The sequence below is a fragment of the Mytilus galloprovincialis genome, chromosome 10 (genome assembly GCF_965363235.1).
Source record: "Mytilus galloprovincialis chromosome 10, xbMytGall1.hap1.1, whole genome shotgun sequence".
NCBI classification, from domain to species: Eukaryota; Metazoa; Mollusca; class Bivalvia; order Mytilida; family Mytilidae; genus Mytilus; species Mytilus galloprovincialis.
Window position 1 is genome coordinate 68,788,825 of NC_134847.1, and position 25,403 is coordinate 68,814,227.

Sequence of the window (25,403 nt, forward strand, 5' to 3'; positions counted from 1 at the left end):
ATTACTCACAATGTCTTCCTTCGGTATTCTTTTTTCCATAAAGTTGGCTAAACAAATCTCTTCTGGAATATTTGAATTTTGTTAAAGAACTTTTTTTTGTATTTATGTTTTTTTCCCGGAAAAATCTTGTTTCTAATATTAAAACATTTAACCTCATATTAAGAGAATTTGGATGGGAACATAGTATATTGAGGAAGTCTTTCATGATTAAATCATCTGTAAGGAAATTTCCTAACGTTTACTTAATTTGATATTTGATTTAGTCATAATAGATAATAGAAGAAAACTCTTACACATCAATACATATCATGCCATGAAATTTTTTTATTGACATATTTTGATTTTGATGAAATTTTAGGTGGGGGGAAAATTGATCTATTTATTATTAACTGAAAATGGACTTTCAGTAACTGCAAAGGTTTCTTTGGTAGCTGATTTCATTATATTTAAGAAATAATTCTTTCATGCACTGCCCTATGCTTATTTCAAAGTTACCAAAAAGCGAGAACATAAATCTTGGTATTTTGTGACATGTGCGAACTACAATTTGTGGTTATGTGGGATTATAATAAGATACGATAAAGTCAATACCTAGTACTAGCGTATAGATAAGACTTGATTTGTACTAGTCAACAGAAAATGGAGTCATTCCGTCTTGTATTATCTGTTATTGGTAAGATCATTGAAATATTATATGTTGTAATGGTACACTACGTGAATACTGTTGGAACAAAAAACACATGAAATTATTTTAAAATCCATATATTCTTAATAGGATTTAGTAATAGTAACTTAAAAAAAATAATTTCTGTATAGTAAATACAGTACAGGGTAATACAATTAATGAATCGCAGGAGGAACGAGAACTCTTTGTCGAACGGACAAAATCTACAGGAAGTCCAAAAGATATTACACCGAAAACCAACAATTCCGGAGATGAACACAGATGATAAGTAGTTCTTGTTCAATTGTTGCATAATGATAACGTATGTGTGATATTCAGTGATATGCAATTACACGAAATGATAAAAGAGTTTTGGCTATGACCAATACACGATATTCAATTAATCAAACTTTTCCTGGGAAAATAGTTTCACTTCACAATTCCTTTGAAGCGTTTGTTATGAATGACACAAGGTCAACCAACTTCATTTAAAACACAAAAATGGGGAAACTCGTCAATAGATCTTAAAACATAATGGCGTTGTTTAGAAATACTCAGACTTTATATTAGAGGCACTTCAAAGCATAAACAGCTTATATTTGTATTGAAATTTTGAACCGTTAGAGGATCTTAGATTACTGTGATTGGTTTATTTATATATTTAGTAAGTTTGGCTCACCTCGGACTACCAGTACTAAGTGATGCAAAGTTCTGTGCCTATGCCTTCAAGGATAATCCATATGCCTGTCAGTATCCACATGTATACAAAAAATGTCAACACGAATGTGATGACAGACAATGTAAGTCGTACAGAATATACAAGGTTACAACAAATCTATAAAATCAGTGTCATGTTGTATAACTCTTACTTCGATACACGCTTTAATATTATGGAAAATTGAAAATCCGATTTTATACAAGTCATTGGAAAGTATAAATAAAGGGTAAAGACATTTTGCAACCAGTCTATTGTAAAAGTTAACCAGTAAACAAGACAAAATAATAATATTCACAGTACCAATTTTGCTGAATCAGTAGCACATTTCGACAGTTTAACATATTTTTGTTTTTAAAATACTAGATACTAGAGAAAATACTAAAATACTAGATACTAGAGAAAATACTAAAGACAAGACGGTGACGAACTGATTAAACAGCAAAAAGGACCAACAGTAAATCCAAACTCGAATAAAATTGACAGCTATGCACAAGGGAGATACAAAACAAGACACTCTTTGCGAGATCAATTGAGAAAAAAAAACCTGAGAGAAACACATTAACTATAAGAGGAAAACAACGGAACAACAGTTACACTGAAGTGCAACACAAACAAACGCCAACATACATAGAATTGGATTATTTGATAACAATTGCCTTATTTCTGACTTGGTACAGGATATTTTAAGACAAAAAGGTGGATTGACCCTTGTTGTATTGCTAACCATAGACAGACACCTTAGACGTTTTACTATAACAATTTCGACTTGAACTGTTACTTTATAAAGATAACTAAGCTATTAATATGTTCATTTACACAACAGCTTTGACTGACACCTAAGACGAAGGGCGTAGAATGAAAAGCAGAAGCTACTTACCCTTTATCCTAACTTAAGGACAATTGAAATAATCCGATTTTGAGCATTAATTTTCTTCTATTGTTTACACGTGCGCATATAGTTGTATTTGTATTAACGAAAATCAAGATCCTTTAACTATTCAAAATCAAAATATTTTAATCCTCCTTAGTAAAACATAGCCACTCGAGTATTTTTTAAAACAATTTTTAGTTTCAAAATGTATGCCTTAAAACGTTGATATTTAATAGTTTCATTCCTCTACTGAAATTGGTGATTTGCAACTATCAAACATATCGCAATGTTTAAAATGATACTTATGGAATACAGATGAACAGCTTTTTAAAACCTTTGAATCTTTTTATATCATAAAATCTAAAAAAATGTTTTTTTGTTTGTTTCAGGTCTCTTTAATGTGCATTTTCCAGCTAACTTACACAATATTCAAATATTCTATAAAAATAAACATGTACCAATGAGCCTGTAAAGTGTTTCGGTTCTCGTATTAAACTAGACATCGATTACTTTTAATTACTATGCTGTGATATATAATGCTGCCTAAACTCTACTTTTAAGTTTTTAAATATTTTTCTGAAAAAAATAAATTAAAAAAGGACATTGTTATCGAATTTGACGGTTTATGCTCAAGATTAGTATCTGCAACTTGCACGGACCAATGGATATTTTCAGACTATTAAGGAAACAACGGGAAAAGCTGTTTACTACAGTTCATTTGAAATATAATACTAGGGTACATAAAGTCAATTTGATGCATTAACTAATGATGCTAACAATGTCAATATCATCTTACAGTAAACTGCTTTAAATGTTCATCCGTTGAAGACCCAAGTCATTGTCAAACGACTACTACATGTGGACCATCTCAGGTTTGTTAAATTTAACTTTATTAGGAAATAATCGTCGAAACTTGAATTCAACATATACATAAAAATTTAATGTTCTATTAGGAATACCCTTTGAACATACCACAACAATTAATACCATGTTTTTTTTTCTATGTGAACACGTTCATATATAAGTTTCATTCGCACAGTAAAGGTAATATATTATTATTATTCCAGATTCAAATTCTTTATAATGTTTGATATCATATATATAGTAGTTTTTGATGCATGATTAGGAGCTTAATCATAACATGTGTTAGATAAATTGAAGCTACATTTATGTATATATATGTTCATTTTCCCCTACATTACATTAATTGTCCCGAATAACTGTTTAAATAACACATATGAGCAATTAAGTCATGCATAATACCCGAAGCTTTATATCACTGTTTTATTAGATTTCTTATATACCTAATTAGTCAAGTTAATGACCATCTTTTTATATTTTTCACTATTAATTTGTAATATTTTCGAAAACACCGCGAAATTAAAATTTTTTCAGCAATACCTATTTTGTGAAAATAAAAATAAATATACAGTAATTTATCGATGTTTTAACCACATAAATTGATTCAAAATATTCAAATGTTGATAACAAACATAATCCAGGGTAATCTCATATATCCAATAAAGTAATAAAACTTCGTCGACGTCTAGTGCTATGATTACATAATCTACCATGCGAATCCATACTCGATCAAAATGTCACAAATTGCTGATGGGACTCCATTAGTCAACTATAAATCCAGATTCAATCCACCATTTTCTACATAAGAAAATGTCTGTACAAAGTCAGGAACATGACAGTTGTTAACCATTCATTTGATGAGTTTGAGCTTTTGATTTTGCCATTTGATTAGGGCATTTCGTTTTGAATTTTCCTCTGAGTTCTTAACTCGGTTTCACAAAATAACTTACGACTAAGATTAATCGTAAATCATGAACAATTCAGTATACTTACGATAAATCTCAATCGTAGGTTATTTGGTGGAACCGACTCGTATTTTTGTGATTTAATTTTTAAATTATAGATCGAAACGATTATGCTGTACTAAGAGTATCTAAAGATTTGTCGATTGTTCTTTTAGACACATCGTATCGGTCAAGCATTCACGATATTTCAGACGTTCTTCCTCACACCTCTGTTAGAGCAGGGTTTTTTTGTAAGGTTCAAACAAAAGTTTACGAATTTTGTATACTATGAACATGCACTCGGATAACATATAAATGAGTTAGGTATACGCCATGCAACGAAACAGGCGATACGTTACTAATGAGAAATGTGAAGTTGACAATTGAAAGTTGAATCATAGATTTTAGTTCAAGTCGCACGTCTGCATATTATGATGAAACTGTCATTTTATGCCAGGACACACTGAAGAGGGGCGAAAGATACCAGAGGGACAGTCAAACTCATAGATCAAACAAACTGACAACTCCCTGGCTAAAAATGAAAAAGACAAACAGACAAATAATAGTACACATGACACAACATAGAAAATATAGCTTATCACAGCCATATATTATCTAAGCCGTATTTGGCACAACTTTTTGGAATTTTGGGTCGTCAATGCTCTTCAACCTCTATACTTCTTTTTTGATCTGATCGTTACTAATGAGTCTTATGTAGACGTAATGCGCGTCTGGTTTATCAAATTATAAGCCTGGTACCTTTGATAACTATTGTGAGACAAGACATCCCTAATTGATACCCAAAATTTAAGTTTTCAAGTTGCCTTTTATTTGTGCCTTTTAGATAGATTGTATTTGTTCTACTTTATATGAGTACAAAAACAAGTCGGCAGTTCGGGGTGCACAATTAATTCCCATTTTCATATTTTCAGAAAAAAAAGAGGAATGAATCCAAAATAAACTGTGATCATAAAGGATAAGAATGCCTTGCATATTTAAAGGCATAGTGTTTACGATATAAAGATGACTTTGGAACAGACACTCACACTTAAGATAAAGATGTAGAATAACATCAATAAAACAGAAATCAGACAATACCGAAACACAAAGAATCAACTCATAGATAATTCAAAATACGATCGTAAACAAAATACAACTTTAATTGTTTATACATAATATGATGCTCGCAATTATTTGATAATGAAAAATTCCAATGGGACAAACAATACCCACTCGAAATGTCACAAATCAATGCATTCGAAAGAGTTTGAACCTCTGACAAATGCATTACCAAATGAACGTTTGTTTGTTCATATAGGTCAGTTTGTTTGTTCATATAGGTCAGTTTGTTTGTTCATATAGGTCAGTTTGTTTCAATTATCCAATTTTCTCAACATTGATACTGTAAAATATCAGATTCTTGATTCTAAGATAAAACTCAGCACGAACGGTAGATAATTGACAACCTAAAGTTCATACTAGTATATGATAAAAAAAAATTAAGAAAGCAATAACAAAAAAGTTAGAATTAGGAAAGGTTTACTTGAATACTCCAGACAATGTTGATCAGCATTTCGTATGGTAAAAATAACAATAGTATCATTATTAAAGTGTTATCTCTATTTGTATTTTGAATGCATAGGCGTGCTCAATGACAGGGTTTATAGACCAAAGTTTTCATAAAAGATATGCTCTAGGATGTGCTAATACAACGGTAAGTTATCAAAATAATTTGTTTCATTAATTACTCGGTGAATAATTTTATCTCGGAATACTCAGAAATTGTATGGAAGTTAAAAACGTCTTAACAGAGCAAGAACATTGACAATTTTGTATTCTCTGTTAATGAACAAAGAAACTAATGTCCCAACCCCTTTAGACAATGTTGACCTAAATGAATTTGACTATTTTTGTAAGTCTCTTTTGGTTATACACTTTCTAAATCGAAAACATCTCTTTGAATGGGACAATTATATCCTTATCTTCTTCTTAAATTAGGAAACATTATTTAGTGAGGATAAAGAAGCAAAAGATACAAAGGTTATATTCGAAACTCTAAAGCTCTCGAGCTAAAATAAAAATGCCATGGAATAAATTAAAAATGATGAAAAGACAACAACAGATTACAAAATACTACAAAGGAAACTTAAGACAGAACACCATTAACCATGTGTAGTGATATAAACTGCACTGGCACATTAGGAAGATCCTGCGACACATGTGGTATTTAATTTGCATCACATGCTATCATTTCTTCAATATTGTAAATTGTTTTATTTATACAGCAATGCAATATTTTCCATGAATCGCGACACACAAGGAACGAATTACATATGCCTGGATACTGCTGCAAACAAGATAAATGTAATTCCAATCTGGTCAAATCAACAGATCCCCTGTCAGGTAACTCAGCATTAGAATAATTTTGTCAAATTTGTAAACGAGGTGTCTGTACAGTTATTTTAAAACTAAAGGAATCTTAGTACATTGCGTCCAAATTTACAGCAAACTAATTATGTTTTTTATACACACCTTGCTCACGCTTAGAAAAGATAAAAGTTTTAACATGGTTTTTGTAAGTGAAACAATAGAGGTATCAAATATTAGAAATAAGAAGAACTACTGAACGGTTTATCAGATGTAAACCTGAGATGTGAGACTGCCTAAATCTCTCGAAATTCAAGGCCGCTCAATATAATGACAAGTTTAATACACGAGAACCAACATTCATTTTTAATATTGATGTCCAAATATTTATTTACTAGTCAAACAACTAATTGAGGCAAATAATAAACTGGTTATATTTTCCGATGTCTACTGCTTAACATTTGTGCAAGAGATATTGCAATAAAGAACATGACAGATACTCAAAGATTCTCTCGTCATCATTTTCAGTCTCTAAAGAATGCCGAGATGCGACACCATATGCATGTCAATATATGTTAGATAAAAACCAGAATATATGCGACCATCACGCTACAGCTCGCGAAATATGTGCAGCCATGTGTGGAGAGTGTCGTATGTACTATATATTATTTAGTTTTTCATATCATATTTGAAGTACCTCTTTTACGTATTATTTCGTATGATTAAGTAGAATTGATCATTATGACATTTGTCTTTAGATTTTATAATATCCTATATATTAATTTGATACTATTAGTCTTTTAAATTATAGACCAAGATCACTCGTTCCCGTTCACCATATCGGACGATTGTGTGAATCTCAGAAAAAAATTACAAATTCTGAAAATTATGACAACATGCTGTTACTAAGTTAACGCTTAAGTTTTTTTTTAGACATTTGGAAATGAGTTTTGAAAAATGAATATTTGCTGTCAATGTATTGTACCAAAACCAAAATGCCTTTGATCTAATATCTTGAAAAGTTTCTGCATCCATACTCGTCTTCTTTTACATTAGCAAACCCATAAAATCAATCTGGCATATGAATCCTTAATTAATTGCATTGTGTTTGTGGCATTGTTTTAATTGATTTCCTTTTGTCAATATGATTTTTCGGGGAATTTCTATAAGCCAAATATTGATTATTCCAAGTTTTGCAATACATGCTAATTGAATAGAGTTACAAAAGTTCTCAGAGCTGGTTTGTAGTAGTACGGATGATAAGAACATGAATGAGAGTCAATGAGACTTCAAATCGACTACAAAAGTCAGCAAAAAGAGTTATAAGCGTTTGCTAACCCATGTCAACGTTTTTACTGTGATTGTGATATAGAGAACAGCAATAAAAGCATTGGACACTTAGGTGTTAAGTGAGTGTATCAATTTTGTGTATTACTTTGTGTCGTGAATTTATAAAAAATATAAAAATATCTTTCCTTTTTTATGTTACTCAGTGTTTAAAAAGACTGATAAATACATTTTAAAATTAAAGTTTGATTTCTGGGCGGAGGGAATTTCAGTACATTAGAAGGATGATTTTTATCCTCCAGCACGTCGGACACACTGACAGAAATTTAAACTAGAATTGATACTTTTGTGGCTACGGTTGGTGAAAGTTGCTTCCGACTTCAAATGACCTTGACTTGTAAATCAATCTGCATGAATCTTTTCGGTTTATCTGTTTCTTCTGAGTAAACCGTAATAAAATACTTCGCGTTGTCCAAACATTTTATTGACGTTATGATAGGATTGTTGTATAATTGGTTATACATAAGTAAGTAAAACATCTCCATCATTGAAGATGGGGGTGTACAATGAAACCTCTCAGCTCTCTTGGGTGCTCCGATAAACTACGGGATTTCAGTACATAACTTTTATAACTTTCTTTTTCTGTATTGCTTTAATTGTATGTTTTCTATATACCAGTCAAGTGATATTGTAATTCCCTAATGAAAAGGTGTTACTATGAATCTATTGAATATCATTAGTTTTTCAAGGTAATGTTGCTTATGAATTTTCATTGCTTGGATAATATAAAAATGTCATATTCTTTGCGTTTTTTGTAAAACTTTTATAATTTGTTATGCTATTTGGTATGCTTATATTTTGAGTTGTTTTTTTAAATACTAGTTGACATGTTTTGATATATTTACAGATGGTCCACTGAGTTGTCTAAACTGCACTGATCTTGGTGAGAATGAGATATGCAAGACATTTGAGTCATGTGATAATGGCAAGGTTTGTGACATACAAATAATCTCTCTCGTTCACAATATGCTACTTAAGTCATGTCCCGTTTAAATAAGAAAGTTGATACGTGTTACTATTTCATCTGATTTCGGAGATAATTAATACTAGTGACATAAAAGATGTAGGTCATCTAATAATCCTGTAAACATGATTTTGGTTCATTCCAATCTTCGTGGCAATACAAAAATGAGAGTTCGCAATTCATGGAGGGAAACTAGGACGGTGATAATGTTGGTCCTGTTGTCATAAACTGTTAAAACGTTGTGTATGAAAATGAAAATAAACGTTCCAAACAAAGAGCCAGGGTAACGACTTACAAACACAACCAATAATGTAATATATAAAAGACATACAGGCACATTTCCAACTCATTTAAGAAGGAGTGCATTGTTTCACTACAAATAAATACTAGAACAGGTATGCTTATGTCATATTTCGTGTTTGTTTCTCCATTCATTTGTTTTGTGATCCGCCAAACACTAAATTCAACCAATTTTTGCACATTTTACTTTCAGAAGTGCATTATTAACCGAGAAGTAGACATCCAGACTCTTGCAGTTAGATACAGGATGGGATGTTCCACTGAAAATGTAACCATTATTTAATAGCAATTCATTTAAACCGTCATATCTAGTGATTGATATACACTTTTTGTGCTTTAAAAACATATAATTCTGTAATGCCATGTTGTTTGCTGATTTTAACCTGTGTATGAATAATATTTGTTAATATCTTTATACCCAGAGTAATCAAAAGAAGAGCATCACTTTATGATAATGCTTTCTCGACATGTTTTTTTTTATATCGCCGACAAATTCACTGTTTACATACTACATTGAACTATTTATGATTTGTGCAAATGACGTTTAATTTTTATCCCAGGCATAGATTACCTTAGCCGTATTTGGCATAACTTTTTGGAATTTTGGGTCCTCGATGCTCTTCAACTTTGTACTTGTTTGGTTTAATGACTTATCTGATCTGAGCGTCACTGATGAGTCTAGTGTAGACGAAAAGCGCGTCTGGCGTATTAAATTATAAGCCTGATAACTATTTGATTTTATGTTTTAGTGTAATTTCCTTACAAAAACGAAAGCAATACATATGGATTTAATTCGTCTGATGCGCTTTTCTTGATTACCTTCATAAGGAGCTCTCAAACCCGATAGTTTAAAAGCCAAGGATGTCTAAAAACTATATAAAATAAAGAGTTACGCAAAAATTCAAAAGAAAAAAACAACACACTTTTTTGTAACTTTTTTAAATGTGAATTTAAAGAATGAAAGTCCTTTAATAGGTTTGTTCTGCAATGGCGAATGCTCATGACGCGGTTTGTTGCAATACGCATTCATGTAACAACCAAGTTTTGCTGCTGTCAAATCTGTCTGCTAAGACAACAGTTCCAAGTACGATAACAACAACACCAACAACGACAACACAGCCAACCACTACAACTCAGCCAACAACAACAACAATCAGAGTGACTTACCCAGCGCGTATGATATATACTTATTTTCTATTGATATCTTTCCTGATGTTCTGTAGGAAGTGTTTTCCTCCCATCGAATATTTTCTGTAAAGGTGAAATCATTCGAAATTTTGGGTTCTTAATGCTCTACATCTTCAAACGCTATTTTTCCTTTTTTACATTTTGTATTCGAGCATCACTGATAAATCTGTGTAATCGCTATGGGTACCTGACGAACACAAACACATATTTTTATCTGTATTAAATTCTATACACCTTAATTTTAAACCTTTCCTTATATGAAATTGAAAAAAGATTGACTGCAGTCTTTTTCTATTGAACAGTTATACATAATTATGGTTCTAAACATCTTTCATTCCTTAAAGTAAAATAAACGATCATTTCTGATAAATAAGAGTAACCTGGTTGTTTAGCTACATGTATCTTTAAATTTTCAGTGAACTGTGGAGTAGATTTTGTCCAAGTTGGTGGGACATGTTATTATCTAAATCCGGAAGGCAGGACAGAGATATGGGAAGATGCAAAGGTATAAATTGTATGGTTATTGATCTGGAAAACTATGTTTGTCTTTTATATCAAAGGCAAATAATAAATGTGTATCAATGCAATGTAAAAGGTCATGGTGAAATTTGGTTGCCCGAAAACATGTTTTAAGAGGAGCGGAAGATACCAGAGGGATATTCAAACACTTAGATAATAAATAAACTGACAACGCAATGGCTAAAAAAGAAAAAGACAAACAAAAATTTATATACAGTATCCAAGAACACAACATAGAAAATAAAAACAAATATGCCACATTCGATGTGTGTCTACTCAAAGGCAGAAGCATGTAAAAAGATGATGTTTCATCTCTAATCAAGGGTGTCACCGGATATATACACGTAGTAGGCATTTAGGTGTAAAAGTGAAATATATTTAACGCGTTCGTTTTTTATTTGGCTGGTTATGAATTGTTGAGCAATGATTTTCTAATACTAGGTATACATGGACAGTTCTATTTGGTGTATCAATTAGGAGATAACTGTATTGTATTTTAAGCTCCGACGGCATCAATTGGGGATTTGATGGTCGCAAATTAAGTTTACTGGCGACGCGTTAGCGGAGACAGTAAACGGGTATTTGCGACCATCAAATCCCAAATTGATGCCGTCGGAGCTTAAAATACAATATTGTGATCTCCATTCTAATGAAACTGACAGAAAACAACGTTAAAACATGTATTTAAAATCTGTCATATGCCGTCTGCGCTTGCGCGTACGTCCCCTAGCATCAATTGTCAATTGATGCCATGTAAGAAAGTGACGTTATCCAATCAAAATGAACATTACAAACGTTGTTGCATTAGAATTTGTAGTGGTATGATCTATCCAGAATGTTTTAAAACTTCAGATTTTTTTATGGCATTGTAAATGTGTCGATTTGAGCACCAAAGACGACTCTTCCGTTGACGAAACGCACGATCGGCGTACTTAAATATACGCCTTGTATATCTGATGAGTATTGACAAACCCTGGGTCGAGGCCACTGCTAGTGGAAGATCCTTTCATGAAAATATTATCAGCCAAGATTTTAGTACTTCTGGGTTGAGATAAAATATTACTGATACATTCATTTTTGGAAAATGTAATGTTCATACAATGTTGAATCATTCGAAGCATTTATATTTTTCTATCTCTAAGCATATATGGCCTTATATGAATTTTGTCAGAGTTGTTTTAAATTTTGTTTCAACGCTCTTCAATTTTATACTTGTTTTGGCTTTACAACATTCGAGCTAAATGCAAGTGCGACATAAGACTATGAAAATATATAAAACCAGGTTTAATCCATTGTTTACATAAGGGAATGCATGTCACAAGTCAGGAATATGACTGATGTTATCCATCAGTTTGATGTGTCTGAGCTTTTGACTTTGCTATTTGATAAGGGACTTTTCGTACTGAATATTCCGTGGAGTTCGGTGTTTTTGTTATCTAATTTTGCCATTATGTGCAGTTATTCTTGTAAATATTTATTGTGTGCACTTAGTTCTATGTTTTTTTTGTCTAATGTGTATTTCAACCAGTTGCGTCACATTCTCGATGGTGAGATAATTACTGAATGTGAATTCGGATGGCGGGTGATTCGTGTGTTACATAGGACACTTACCCTTTCGAAACATCGGGTGCACTCCTTTTGAAGTTTTATGTAATTCCCTCATTCCGTATTTGTTAATTAGTTTTGGTATTTCCTAATTTGTAGCATTTGTCAAAAATGTATTTTATATCACTTTTTTTAAACCTTCAGGTTGTTCTTAGTTGTTTTATTTTGTACAGATTAAAAAAAATAGGATAATTTTTGTTGTAAAAAAAGAAAACTAAACGATAGAATTTTGATATTAGTAAAAACAAGAAAGCTCTAATAATACACTTTCAGAAAGAAAATAAAATATTGGGTTTGGGGTCTTGTCTTACAGGTTCACAGTTCTGTATATCTGAGTTATTTTGCCTTTTAGGGCTAAGTTGGTCAAAAATTGAGTCAAACAAATAATATTTCTTTTTTTTAAAAACGGCGGTAGCAATAAGATAAAACATGATATTTACATATTTAGAAAAAATTTACTCTAAGGTTAAAAGTTATAAACCGATTTTTTTCTGCGTGGAGTACACTGGTGCGGTAGCGTGAAATAACACTTTATGGTTGTACAAAACACCTACACTAAAATTAATTTGGCTCGTTTAATTCTTATAAAAATTTGGAAAACAAAATATTTTGTCCATATGACAAAAATCTAAAAATGTCAAAAGACTTGAATCGCACACTTTTATCGGAAATTTTTCGTTCGACAAATAGCAGTGATTAAAACAATGAACTGATTTTTTTCAGAGTTATCTCCCTGTAGTGTTATGTACCATCTTTATCATTTCTACGAATGAATAAATGCAAACACCTTTACATCCTGTTTACTCTTTAAGACCGTATATTGAACTCTAGGTGTCTTTTGGGTATCTTTTATCGGATTGCTGCTTCATTGACGTATACCCAGCATTTCCTTTCAGTTTTGTATGCTTAAGACTTTTCTTAACAAGACAATAACAATCAAAACCAAGGAGTAAACAAAGACTCATAAAACCAAAGGAGATTTACATCAACAGTTATAAATAATAAATAAGAAACAACACGAACTCCACTAAAAACCGGAAGTGAAATCAGGTGCTGCGGAAGGGTAAACATTCATATGTCCCTTGTTTCCATTCGTTTGATATGTTTGAGCTTTGAATTTTTAACTTTGTTATTTGTGAAGAGACTGTGCGTTTTCAATTTACTTTGGTGTTCAGATTTTTTTGCTATTTCACTTTTTTTGGTAACAAGAATACGAAAATTTTCATGATTCTTCTGTCTTTTTTGTATGGCATTTTTCATTAAATCTCTTCTGGAATTTCTTTTTTTCAGGTTATCTGTATGGCGTTAGATAGTCAGCTGGTAGAATTTGAGACAGAAAGAGAATTAATGGAAATGAAAAATTATCTTATATCCAAACACGGTACAGTTTGATTATAAAAGTTACAGTTACATAACAATAGTCATAGTGGGCAAATATCTAGAATTCACGTCACAATGTAAATTTTACATGACATGATGAGCAGCTAGAATTTTCATATTCAAAAATAAAAACTCTATTAAAAAATAAAAGTTCTTTGTGGGAAAATCCACGTACTATTATAAAAGTTTAAATGAAAATAAAACACCATTTGTATCAAGTGATATAGCTTAAACAGTTATTAAACCAATATTCTATAAAGTAACCATTCGAAAAATGTCACCGAAAAGGGCCTAAAATATTCAGGAAATATTAAAATCTTAAGACAGCATTAAACGCAAGTTGAGATCTAGTGGTCTCTTTTTTGTTGATATTCTCATTGACACGATTATTTTTTATTTTTAATTCATGATGGTGATATTTTTACAGGTTATGACCGACATTATTCATATTGGATTGGTGGGAAGAAAAACCCTCAATCATCAAGCTGGGAATGGGATTCTAGTAATTCACCTATTTTAACAACTGCATGGTTCGGAGACAAAGACAGTAACACACAAGGAGAATGTTTAGAATACGGAGCAATGTATGATTTTAAGTGGTATGGTGGACGATGTCACCTTCAATCTAATTTCATCTGTGAAAAGAAATAATTCTCCGTTTTGGCATAATAAAATACAGTAAAACTTTTGGATTTTTGTTTGATGAAAATACAAATACAAATAGCTGTTTGATGCATGGTTACTTTGTTACTTGACTACTTCAGATACATCCCTTACTATACACTACTGTTTCAGGTAAAAGTCAAGGTTGTTATCTATTTAAACGTTTAAACCTGCTGCATTTGTTTACACCTGTCCTAAGTCAGGAACCTGATGTTCATTGGTTGTCGTTTGTTGATGTGGTTTATAATTTCTCGTTTCTCGTTTTTATATAGACTAGACCGTTGGTTTTCCCATTTGAATGTCTTTTGTGATGCCTTTTATAACTTGTTGCTCCGTGTGAACCAATGATTCGTGTTGAAGACCGTACTTTGACCTATAAGGGTTTAGTTTTACATACAAATTGTGACTTTGATGATGAGATCTTCTTATATATAAAAAAATCATAATTTTCTTCCTTGAAAATTGCCTATAACAAGTCAGGAATATGACAGTTGTTATCCATTCGTTTGATGTGGTTGAACTTTTGATTTTATCATTTGCTAGGACTTTCCGTTTTAAACTTTTTTTAAAACCAATTCTGTTTGGGATTCTTAGACTTGTTTATTAGTTTTGAGTTTTGTTTCTTGTGTGTTGTTAAGCTATCCTTTTGATATCTTTCTCTTGTTGACCTCTAAATAGTCAAACGTCTAAAAAAGTTGTGAATAAAATAAATAAAATCTACCAAAGACCCGTATTCAACACCTGATTCTTTAAGACTATGACATATAACAAATCCGAAACAAGTTCTTAGCTTTAATCAGGTAAATCATCATCTGACTGGATACCACAATCTATACACTTTTTCAATCTTGATTCATTTTTTGATAAGTAGCTATCTCATTGGCAATCATCTCAAATTCAGGTCTTCAATACTCTTCAACTGCGTACTATATTTGAATTTATATTTTTTTGTAGACAAAACGTGCTGCTGGAGTACGAAAATTTCCACCAGGTATCTCTAATGAAGTTTTTTGCAGATTGTTAATAAACAATGACGTTACATCGTTTGGAAGTTTGCGTTTTTTATTTATTTAAGGATTATGGCTATATAATGGAGACAAAATGCATCTTCAAATTGTACCAGCTCGACTTATCAGACCGACATTCCAAGCTTAATATTTCACGTTCCAGCTTTAAATGCAGATCCAGTTCCCATGATATACAATGCTATATAAAGGCAACAGTAGTATACCGCTGTTCAAAACTCTTAAAGCCATGGACAAAACTAAGGCAGATCTCAATCGATTGACCATTAAAATCATTGACCACAACTCTGCTTGGTCTAAGGAGGATAGACTGGCTCGGGAAAGATTTTGCATCCCGTTCAGCAACCTAGCAACCAAAATCACCATTTGCCGAAACTTACACTATCCATGTTTAACGGAGAAATTCTGAATTGGCAAACATTTTGGATTTTGAATCTTCCGTCCATTACAATGTAACACTCACAGACGTACAGAAATTTAGATATTTAAAATCCCAGCTTGTTAATGATGCTGCAAGAACTATTGACGGGTTACCGCTCACAAACTCAAATTACATGGAAGCTATTTAACTTTTAAAGGAGCGTTTCGGACAATCGCATAAGATTACAAATGTTTATATGCAAGCTATGCTAGAACTTAGAGCACCACAAAACAACCTACTCAGTCTACGTGTTTATTACGACAAGTTAGAGGCATATATAAGAGGTCTTGAATCATTAGGCCGCTCCGGAGAATCGTATGGTGCATTACTTATTCCGATAATACTGAACAAGCTTAGCTCGTGAAAACGGTTCCGATAATTGGGAATTGATTGATTTGAGACGTGGAATTTTAAAAGAAATCACTATAATTGAGGCTGGACAACGCTCGTCGTCGTTTATGGAATCAATGCAGCCTACTGCAATGACCGCATCGTTTTTGACAAGCGCTAATAGAAAAGGTACACCAAGTAAAGTAGTTACATTCGATAACCGTGAGAGACAAACACAAAATATTCGACAAAAACCTTGCATATTCTGCCAGAATTTACATGACCCTGCAAAATGCTCAAATGTTACAGATAGCGACACACGCCTATCAATCGTCAAAGAAAGGAAGTTATGTTTTAACTGCTTAGCATCACACCGTTCCGTAGATTGTAAATCGAAATTTCGCTGCCGCCAGTGCCAAAACAAGCACCACACAAGTCTCTGACATGAAAATACATGTACTAATGATAAGCAAACGTCAGTAAATGCCGTAGTTGATGATAGCGAAAATACATTGATCGCCGCAAGTTTTCATTCGTCTGAAGAAAAATTCCGTTCGAACGTGCTTCTAAAAACTGCCGTTGCACTAGTTGGGGAAAATCGATATGTTGATACGCACATTTTGTTTGATGAAGGAGCACAGCGCTCTTTTGTAACCGAGGAGTTAGCGTCGAAAATAGAAATACTAGGAACAGAAACCATACATTTATCGGCATTTGGAAGTACCGACAGCAAAGTCCGTCATTTGTCAAGAGCACGCGTATACGTAGAGTCGATAAATAGAATGAAAATTCCAGTTGAGGTTCTAGTAGTACCGAACATTGCCAGCCCGTTAACGAATTACATCGGTAATGGTATAAGAGAATTCAAGTACCTGAAAGGATTACGTTTAGCTCATCCGTTTACAGAAGACAACGCTTCTTTTGAAATTTCCTTGCTCATCGGAGCTGATTTCTATTGGGATTTCGTAGAGGATACAATATTAAGAGGAAATGGTCCAACCGCCGTAAAATCCAAACTTGGTTATTTGTTGTCTGGTCCAATTCCGACGTCTCATCGTCAACAGAGTAATGTAGGTTTGTACAACATATTGACATTGCACAAACCAGAGGAGTTCAATTTAAAAAGATTTTGGGAATTAGAGTCGTTAGGAATAGATAGCAACACGACAGATGTAGAAACGGTAGACTATATGGAAACATATCAAAAGACAGCAATCGAATTTCGAGAAAACAAGTACATAGCAAAGTTGCCATGGAAACCAGATCATGAACCCTTGCCTACCAACTTCTTCGTTACGAAACGAAGAACTGAAAACGTCATTCGAAAATTAAGTCAAGATCCCAAAATGCTTAAAGTATATGGACAGATAATCAATGATCAAGAACGCAGAGGATTTATTGAGAAGGTTAAGGATCCCGATATTAGTAAAGGTATTGTACATTATATCCCACACCATCCCGTTAAAAAAGATTCAACAACTACACCAATAAGGATAGTTTACGATTGTAGCTGCCGACAGTCATCCCAGTTACCGAGTCTTAATGATTGCTTAATGAACACCCCCCCCCCCCGATTTTAAACGACCTTACAAAGATTTTAATCAGATTTCGATTGAACCCGGTTGCCATAGTAACTGACATTGAGAAGGCATTTTTACATGTCGGACTGCATGAACAGGACCGTGATGTCACACGATATTTATGGTTAGATAACCCTGTTGATCCACAAAGCGATTTAGCGACATATAGGTTCAAGTCTGTACTATTTGGAGCGACGTGTTCGCCGTTTATCTTAAACGCTGTCCTGCTAAAACACTTACAGCAAACAGAAAATGAAACTACTAAAATACTGACAAGGGATTTATATGATGACAACATTTTCTCTAGCATTTGCAATGAAACTCAAGCCGTAACTTATTTCGCGACAATTGACCTCAAACAACGAAAATGGGAGAAATCTAGCTATCAAGGAGGACGTGTTAGATACCGACAAAGAAGCAAATATATTGGGAAAGCGTTGGAATGTCAAAACGGATGAATTATCTTACGCAAAACGAGTTTTACCGTCTGTATCGTCAAATATTACAAAATGCTGAAAGAATCTTCAAAGTTATTTGACCCACTAGGATTTTTAAGCCCAGTTAGTATCCGAGCAAAGATTTTGATGCAAAATTTGTGGAAAGAACGCTATGATTGGGACGAACCCCTACCCGAAAATCCACAGTTACAGTGGAAGGATCTGGCAAAAGACATAGGAATCGTTACAAGTATGAAATTGCCTAGACAATACTTTACCGGAAATACAAACTCAAGATAAGACAATACTTTACCGGAAATACAAACTCAAAAACTAACAAAACCTTTGAATAGACTTATTAAGAAGGGATATAGTTACGATACTGTTGTCAGGTCATTGAAGATTGCATATTTTGGCGTTAATATTGATTCACTTATAGGGTCTTTGCATCGGAACTAAACACATTTATTCAAAAACCAGTTGTTGGCATGACACGGGCTATCTTCTTCTCATATATGTTATGATGGTATGATACTAAACCCCTAACAGGAAGGATTGTGCCTGATGTTCATATGATGAAATCATAATCTTTCAGTCAGTTTAATTGAAGTCTGGAGCTGGCATGTCAGTTAACTGCTAGTAGTCTGTTGTTATTTATGTATTATTGTCATTTTGTTTATTTTCTTTGGTTACATCTTCTGATATCAGACTCGGACTTCTCTTGAACTGAATTTTAATGTGCGTATTGTTATGCGTTTACTTTTCTACATTGGCTATATGTATAGGGGGAGGGTTGAGATCTCACAAACATGTTTAACCCCGCCGCATTTTTGCGCCTGTCCCAAGTCAGGAGCCTCTGGCCTTTGTTAGTCTTGTATTATTTTAATTTTAGTTTCTTGTGTACAATTTGGAAATTAGTATGGCGTTCATTATCACTGTACTAGTATATATTCTGGATACCGTCTTTACGCCAATTCACCCGAAAATTACTTCACAGATGTGCAACTTGCAAAAAGGTCAACGGAAAACCGTACAGGGCACCAGACCCTCCACCATTACAGAAAATAAGACTTCAAGAAGCACCGCCTTTCACAGTTACAGGTATAGACTTTACAGCAGCGCTTCAAGTCAAGGAAAATGATGTTACATTGAAAAAAGTTTACATATGTTTATTTGCGTGTGCGTCGACAAGAGCCGTGCATTTGGAGATAATACCAACTATGAACGAAGAATCTTTTTTACTTGGATTTAGACGATTTACAAGTAGAAAATCATTACCGCAGATCGTTATGTCGGACAATGCGCTTTCTGTTATTTCAGCGTCACAGGAGGTAAAACGGTTATGCGAGTCAAAGGAAATTGAAGAAGCTTTATCTTCTTTTGGAGTCGAATGAAGATTCATTCCGAAGCGTGCACCCTGGTTCGGAGGGTGGTGGGAGAGATTAATTGCACTTACAAAAACAAATATGAAAAAGACACTAGGACGTGCGTTAATCAATTTGGATATGTTACAGACATTTGTCAAAGAAATAGAGAAAATTCCTAACGACCGACCACTAACATTTGTTTCTACAGACGTTATTGATAGTGAACCGTTAACACCCGCGCACCTGTTGTATGGACGCCGAGTTACAACATTACCGTATCCACGTACCGAAATTGACAACATTAACGAAACATATAAATTGACTGCTTCAGATATTTCAAAACGTGCTCAAAGATTATCTACACTTATCGAACATTTTTGGAACCGTTGGAAATTTGAGTACTAAACCTCACTTCGAGAATTTCATAAAAAGACAGGAGACAATAAGATTAACATTAATGTAGAAGATGTAGTTCAAGTGCATGACGATAAACCGCGAATTAAATGGAAAACAGCAGTAGTTGAGGAAGTTGTTACTGGTAACGATGGTTTAGTGCGTTCGGCGATAATCAGAACGAACAGTGGCCGAACTTCACGTCCGATCGTCAAACTCTATCCTCTAGAAATAAACGAAGTTACACCATCTGATGAATATATGGAAAAACCAAGCAACGAAGAAATACCGACAAGAACATTGTCCTTGCGGAAGGCATCAATTCGTGCAAAGGAAAGAATAAAATCATGGACTCGTTAAAGTTTAATTCAAATTCCTATTTTTGTGTTTTGAAGAGACAGTAATTCCTGCAAGTGTAAAAATTTCTTTTTTTCTTTAATGATGAACATTCAAAGTAATATTCTATTGTTTTGTACATAAATACACTTTGCGGGCCCCAGTATGTTGAGAATAGTTCGAAGTTATAACGTTACGTTTCCCGTATTTACGTTCACATGTTTGTGACGTTTCTTACAGTTTGTATGGGCTTCGCCATTGTAAATATTATACGCAAAGTAATCACAACGCAAAGTACATATACGACTTATTTAGTTTATTCCACACACTAACATCACTGAAGAGACATATATTGTCGAAATCTAGATCTGGTGTACAAAAAAAATATTGACACCTTGTGTTTGTGGCATAACATCTTGGCCACAAGTTTATTGTTTTCTGTTTAGTATTTAATTTATATTATTAAAGATCCATTTTGTGACATCTCGTGATCAATCTTATTTGGCAATCGCCAATGGCAGTCAGCAGGGTTAAAGAACATCAGTTGTTCTACCTGTTAGTCAAATGCGTTTTGTTTAAATATACTTTTTCACTTTTTTACTCATATACATATTGTTATTTATTGCAGGTATATAATAACAAGTTTTCAGCAATTATTTCAAAACAAATTAATAAAAATATAAAAACAAAATATAATACTGTTTTATGTTAAGTAAAAAAAACCATTTTAGGTCAACTGTCAATAACAACATTTTAAATAGCTTAAATAAAAACATATTTTTTTAACAGTAAATTATAATACAAACTGATCAATAGACGCTTTGAGACTTTTTTTTTAAGAATTTACTAATTTACAGAAGATAGATAAGGTATAAAAAAATACTTGGTTTTACTGTAAAAAAAAATCCAGTGTAAACATACAATTATTCAGCTAAATTGAATAAGGAATTAAGCAAGGATTATTTGCACTATATTTGAAATAAAAATCATATCTTACATTAACCTGTCTATGTTGTATTTTTCGTTGCTCTTATTACCGAAATAAACACAACAGTAAATCACCGGTGTTGCAAAGTCATAGATCAATTGAGAGAAAACAGATATAAATGTAGTTTTCCTCTGCTCCTGAGATAATCTTAGATAAAACCTAACAAAGCGAACATTCATAATTTGCGTAACATCTTTTCAAGATTCAAACTATCTTATAAAAAGTTCGTATTTTTGGAGTTGATGCAACATCCAATTTCAATTCTTTGCCAAAAGTTCTAAAATATTATTAATAAAGCAAGCTATTATCTTTTTACATTAAAAAATTGAAACAATTTTGAAATTAAATCTTTATCGTTATAAAATATCATTAAACTAGCATGATCAGTCAAAACCGAAGACGATTAGATACAACATCGGAAATAGTTTCAGAGAGGTCGTATTTGCTCTGTTAACAACACACATTCTTCTTTTATCGGATAACCTCATGTATATTTGGAGTATGACAGAATAATCACACAGATGTTATACACTTCTATACAAAGTCATTAGTTCTGAAATAGATTTTCACAGATTTCACAGTTAATTATCAATCAATACATGTATATATAGGTACACTACAAAAACATATCATTGCAAATAGAATATCACTCACTACAAAAGACACAAATACAGGTTGATAATAGTAACGGTAGCTGCGATATAACTACTTTACATAGAAAAATAAGTATAAAGGAATTATTAAACTATCAATTTGCTTGCGAACTGTTTTACGTCATTACTAATTTATAGATAATAAAACTAAACGCTAGCAATATTATACAGCATGTAAATATAAACCAAAAAAACACATTTTGTTTCGCACCTAGGACGAAATTAGCTCTTTAATTATCATTTATATGCATTTTATCTGTTTTAATACTTAACAGTTTTTACAGTTTAGGAATAGTCGGTTTATATTTAGATATGTACACAACTAAAACACGTAAGTGCACATTTGATACCACTAATTCAAATCACATTTTTATAGTTCGAGGACAATATTTGAGGACAATTTTTTTTAACAAAAGACCTGCTTTAAAGGAGTAGGAAATTTGTCAAGTCCTGCCTGCAGTGATATTAATGTAATGAGTTTATTTAATACTACCTTACGACAACAACGTAGTCATGGGCAAAAACATTACCATCGGCCTAATGTTAAAAAGTCTTCCAAATCTAGATCACTCTCTGGGAGCTTTGATGACCTTCTTTCACATCTTCATCATCCACTAGGGTTACATTACATAAGAACTATTCTCTTTTCACTGCCAGTTAATTTTCTAAAACGTTTGAGAGATTATGCACTTGACAAAGAAGGCACCAATACATTTTCTGCAATATACAGACTAGTCAGTATTATTTGTGATGTAGCTCTTTTCCGACTTTTCAAACCAGTAAGATCGGAACCTTTACATGAGGAAAAGAGGAAATTCCTTCCTGTTGATTTTGCCAATAGAGGAATTGATGCAATCAATCTCGGCAACGTTCTACATCACAAGGAGGTAACATCTAAAATTCCTATTTATTTTCAAAATCAATCTGTTCCTATTGTATCCTACAGTTACACCAAAACCATTGCACCTAAAATATTTAACTATAAACAAGCATTGCAGGACCTTGACTTAGAACAATACTTAAAAAGCCCTCCGACATGTAACTGTTCCCACTCGCCTTATAATTACAGCCCCTCTGGTCATGTTATAACTGGAGATCTAAACATAATTCAACATGAAAATCTCCGAAAGGTGATTTCTCATGGTCCTAAGTTTAGAGAACCCCAACACATCAATTGGAATCATAACTTCAAAATAATTATGGATTCCATTGAGGACTACGCCAGAGCATGGGTTAAACGAGAAGAAGTTGAACTGGACACTTTGTCAGAATGGGTTAAAACTATCAGGTCTCTGATAAAACGTCGCATTCACAAGTTGAAAAACTGTGTTAACGATCGACCAAAGTCCATTTTCAGAGACAAAGAGGCCATGAAATGTCTATCATCTCTTCGTGATACGTATGTTGTTGTTCCTGCGGACAAAGCTTCAAATAATATTGTCTTTGTATGTAAATCGTATTACTACGAATGTCTTGTAAAAGAATTGGGTATAAAGGAGCACTCAGGTAATCCCACATACAAAGACATATCATTTGACAAGGATGAGATTTTAGCAAATCATAAGTCCTTCATGGCTTCCATAAACATTACATTGAACACCAAATCGGAGGACTTACCTTGTTTGTATTGGATACCAAAGCTTCATAAAATTCCGTACAAACAACGGTATATTGCTGGCTCATCTTCATGTTCCACTAAAGAATTGTCCATTAGATTGACTAAAATTTTATCCGCAGTGAAAGAGGGTCTTCAGAAATACTGTGAAACTGTTTACTCGCGTAGTGGTATTAACCATATGTGGATTCTTAAAAATTCTAAAGAACTTCTAGACAATTTTAAATCTCGGTCTATTTCTGAAATTAGTTCTATCAAAACTTTTGATTTTTCAACCCTGTATACCACCATTCCCCATGTGAAATTGAAAAATCGCCTAAAAGAAATAATCCACAATGCCTTTCAACATAAAAATGGTAGCATACGCTATAAATTTATTACTTTGGGATTTCATAAGGCATATTTCGTTATAGTGACAAACAAAAAGGTAAAACCTGCTACACAAAAGAACAAGTGGTCAGTATGCTGGAGTTTCTTATCGACAACATATTTGTTGAGTTTGGAGGTAGACTTTTTCAACAAACTGTCGGCATTCCTATGGGAACGAACTGCGCGCCTCTCCTTGCTGACCTCTTCTTGTTTTCATATGAATCGGAGTTCCTTCAGACACTTGTCAAAAACAAGAAGATCAAAGAAGCCAGGTTATTTAATTTCACTTTCAGATATATTGATGATGTTCTTTCCATTAACAATCCTAACTTTTCTGATTGGGTTTTATTAATATATCCACCAGAACTAGAAATTAAAGAGACAACAGACACGGCTTCATCCGCCTCATTTTTAGACTTATACCTCGAATTTGACATACACAGTCATCTTAGTACCAGAATCTATGACAAACGAGACGATTTTGATTTTGAAATTATCAATTTCCCCCACCTTAGTAGCAACATACCAACTTCACCTGCATATGGAATATACATTTCCCAACTTATTCGGTATTCAAGAGCTTGCAGCTCCTACTCAGACTTTGTAAAACGTCACCAGTGTCTGAGCAGAAAGTTGATGAACCAGGGGTATGTCAAAGAACGTCTCGTCCTTTTTCTAAAAAAGTTCATCGGAAGGTACCCAGAACTTGTTGATAAATATTCCGTATCAACTTCACAAATAATACACGATGGTCTTGAAGTATAGATTTTGCGTACTGACGTTGTTTATCATCTTAATTACGTGTTATATTATCCCCTTTTTTTTGTCTTTATTAATATTACTTTTACTGTTGTCTGTTTTTTTGAGATATCCTTTTGACGTAACTCTGTGCTTATGCATCCCATCATACTTTGAACGACAAAATTATTTTATGATGTGACTCTGTACCTATGTATCTTGTCATACTTTGAATGACAAAATTATTTTATGATGTGAATCTGTACCTATGTATCTTGTCATACTTTGAATGACAAAATTATTTTATTCATTAATATTACTTTTACTGTTAACCAACTTTTTTTGTGATATACATTTTACGTGACTCTGTACTTATGTATCACGTCATACTTTGAACCACACTATTATTTTATATTTATTATTATTACTTTTACTGCTAAGTCAGTGTTTGTTATATCTATTTTGCGTGACTGTATTTATGCATCCCGTCATACTTTGAACGACAAAATTATTTCATGTCTACCTGTGCGAATTTCAAACGCGAATTTTACACCAGTACCCATACCCTCCTTCCTTGATGGGTGCATTTTACATAGACAAATATAATCGTATAATATAATCAAAATGAGGATGTTAATTTGATGTATTCCTTTTTGTGCTTCTTCGTTACATTTGTTGTTTTTATAGTGATTAAGATGATAACACAATGTTGACTGCTGTACCCCTATTTTTGACATTTTTACCTATTATGTCTGTTTGT

At 33.0% G+C, this 25,403-nt stretch overlaps 2 protein-coding genes across 2 annotated transcripts in view; both read left to right on the plus strand.

The window, feature by feature from the left end:
- LOC143048243 (superoxide dismutase [Mn], mitochondrial-like) overlaps nucleotides 1–25,403 on the plus strand; it is a 368,265-nt gene that overhangs the window by 9,272 nt on the left and 333,590 nt on the right. The window lies entirely within an intron of this gene.
- LOC143048234 (uncharacterized) lies at nucleotides 598–14,416 on the plus strand. The gene is made up of 12 exons (XM_076221790.1): nucleotides 598–673; nucleotides 1,330–1,464; nucleotides 3,052–3,125; nucleotides 5,701–5,772; nucleotides 6,344–6,461; nucleotides 6,954–7,076; nucleotides 8,620–8,702; nucleotides 9,230–9,304; nucleotides 10,012–10,210; nucleotides 10,641–10,729; nucleotides 13,639–13,729; nucleotides 14,156–14,416. The coding sequence occupies exons 1-12, from the start codon at nucleotides 640–642 to the stop codon at nucleotides 14,377–14,379; spliced, it is 1,317 nt and encodes a 438-aa protein (XP_076077905.1). The 5' UTR covers nucleotides 598–639; the 3' UTR covers nucleotides 14,380–14,416.

Excerpts from the sequence above, each read along its gene's own strand:
- LOC143048234 (XM_076221790.1), top strand. The coding sequence starts at position 640 with ATGGAGTCATTCCGTCTTGTATTATCTGTTATTG. Across the intron at positions 674-1,329 it reads TCTTGTATTATCTGTTATTG|TAAGTTTGGCTCACCTCGGA; the intron begins GTAAGATCATTG and ends TTATATATTTAG. Across the intron at positions 1,465-3,051 it reads CGAATGTGATGACAGACAAT|TAAACTGCTTTAAATGTTCA; the intron begins GTAAGTCGTACA and ends ATCATCTTACAG.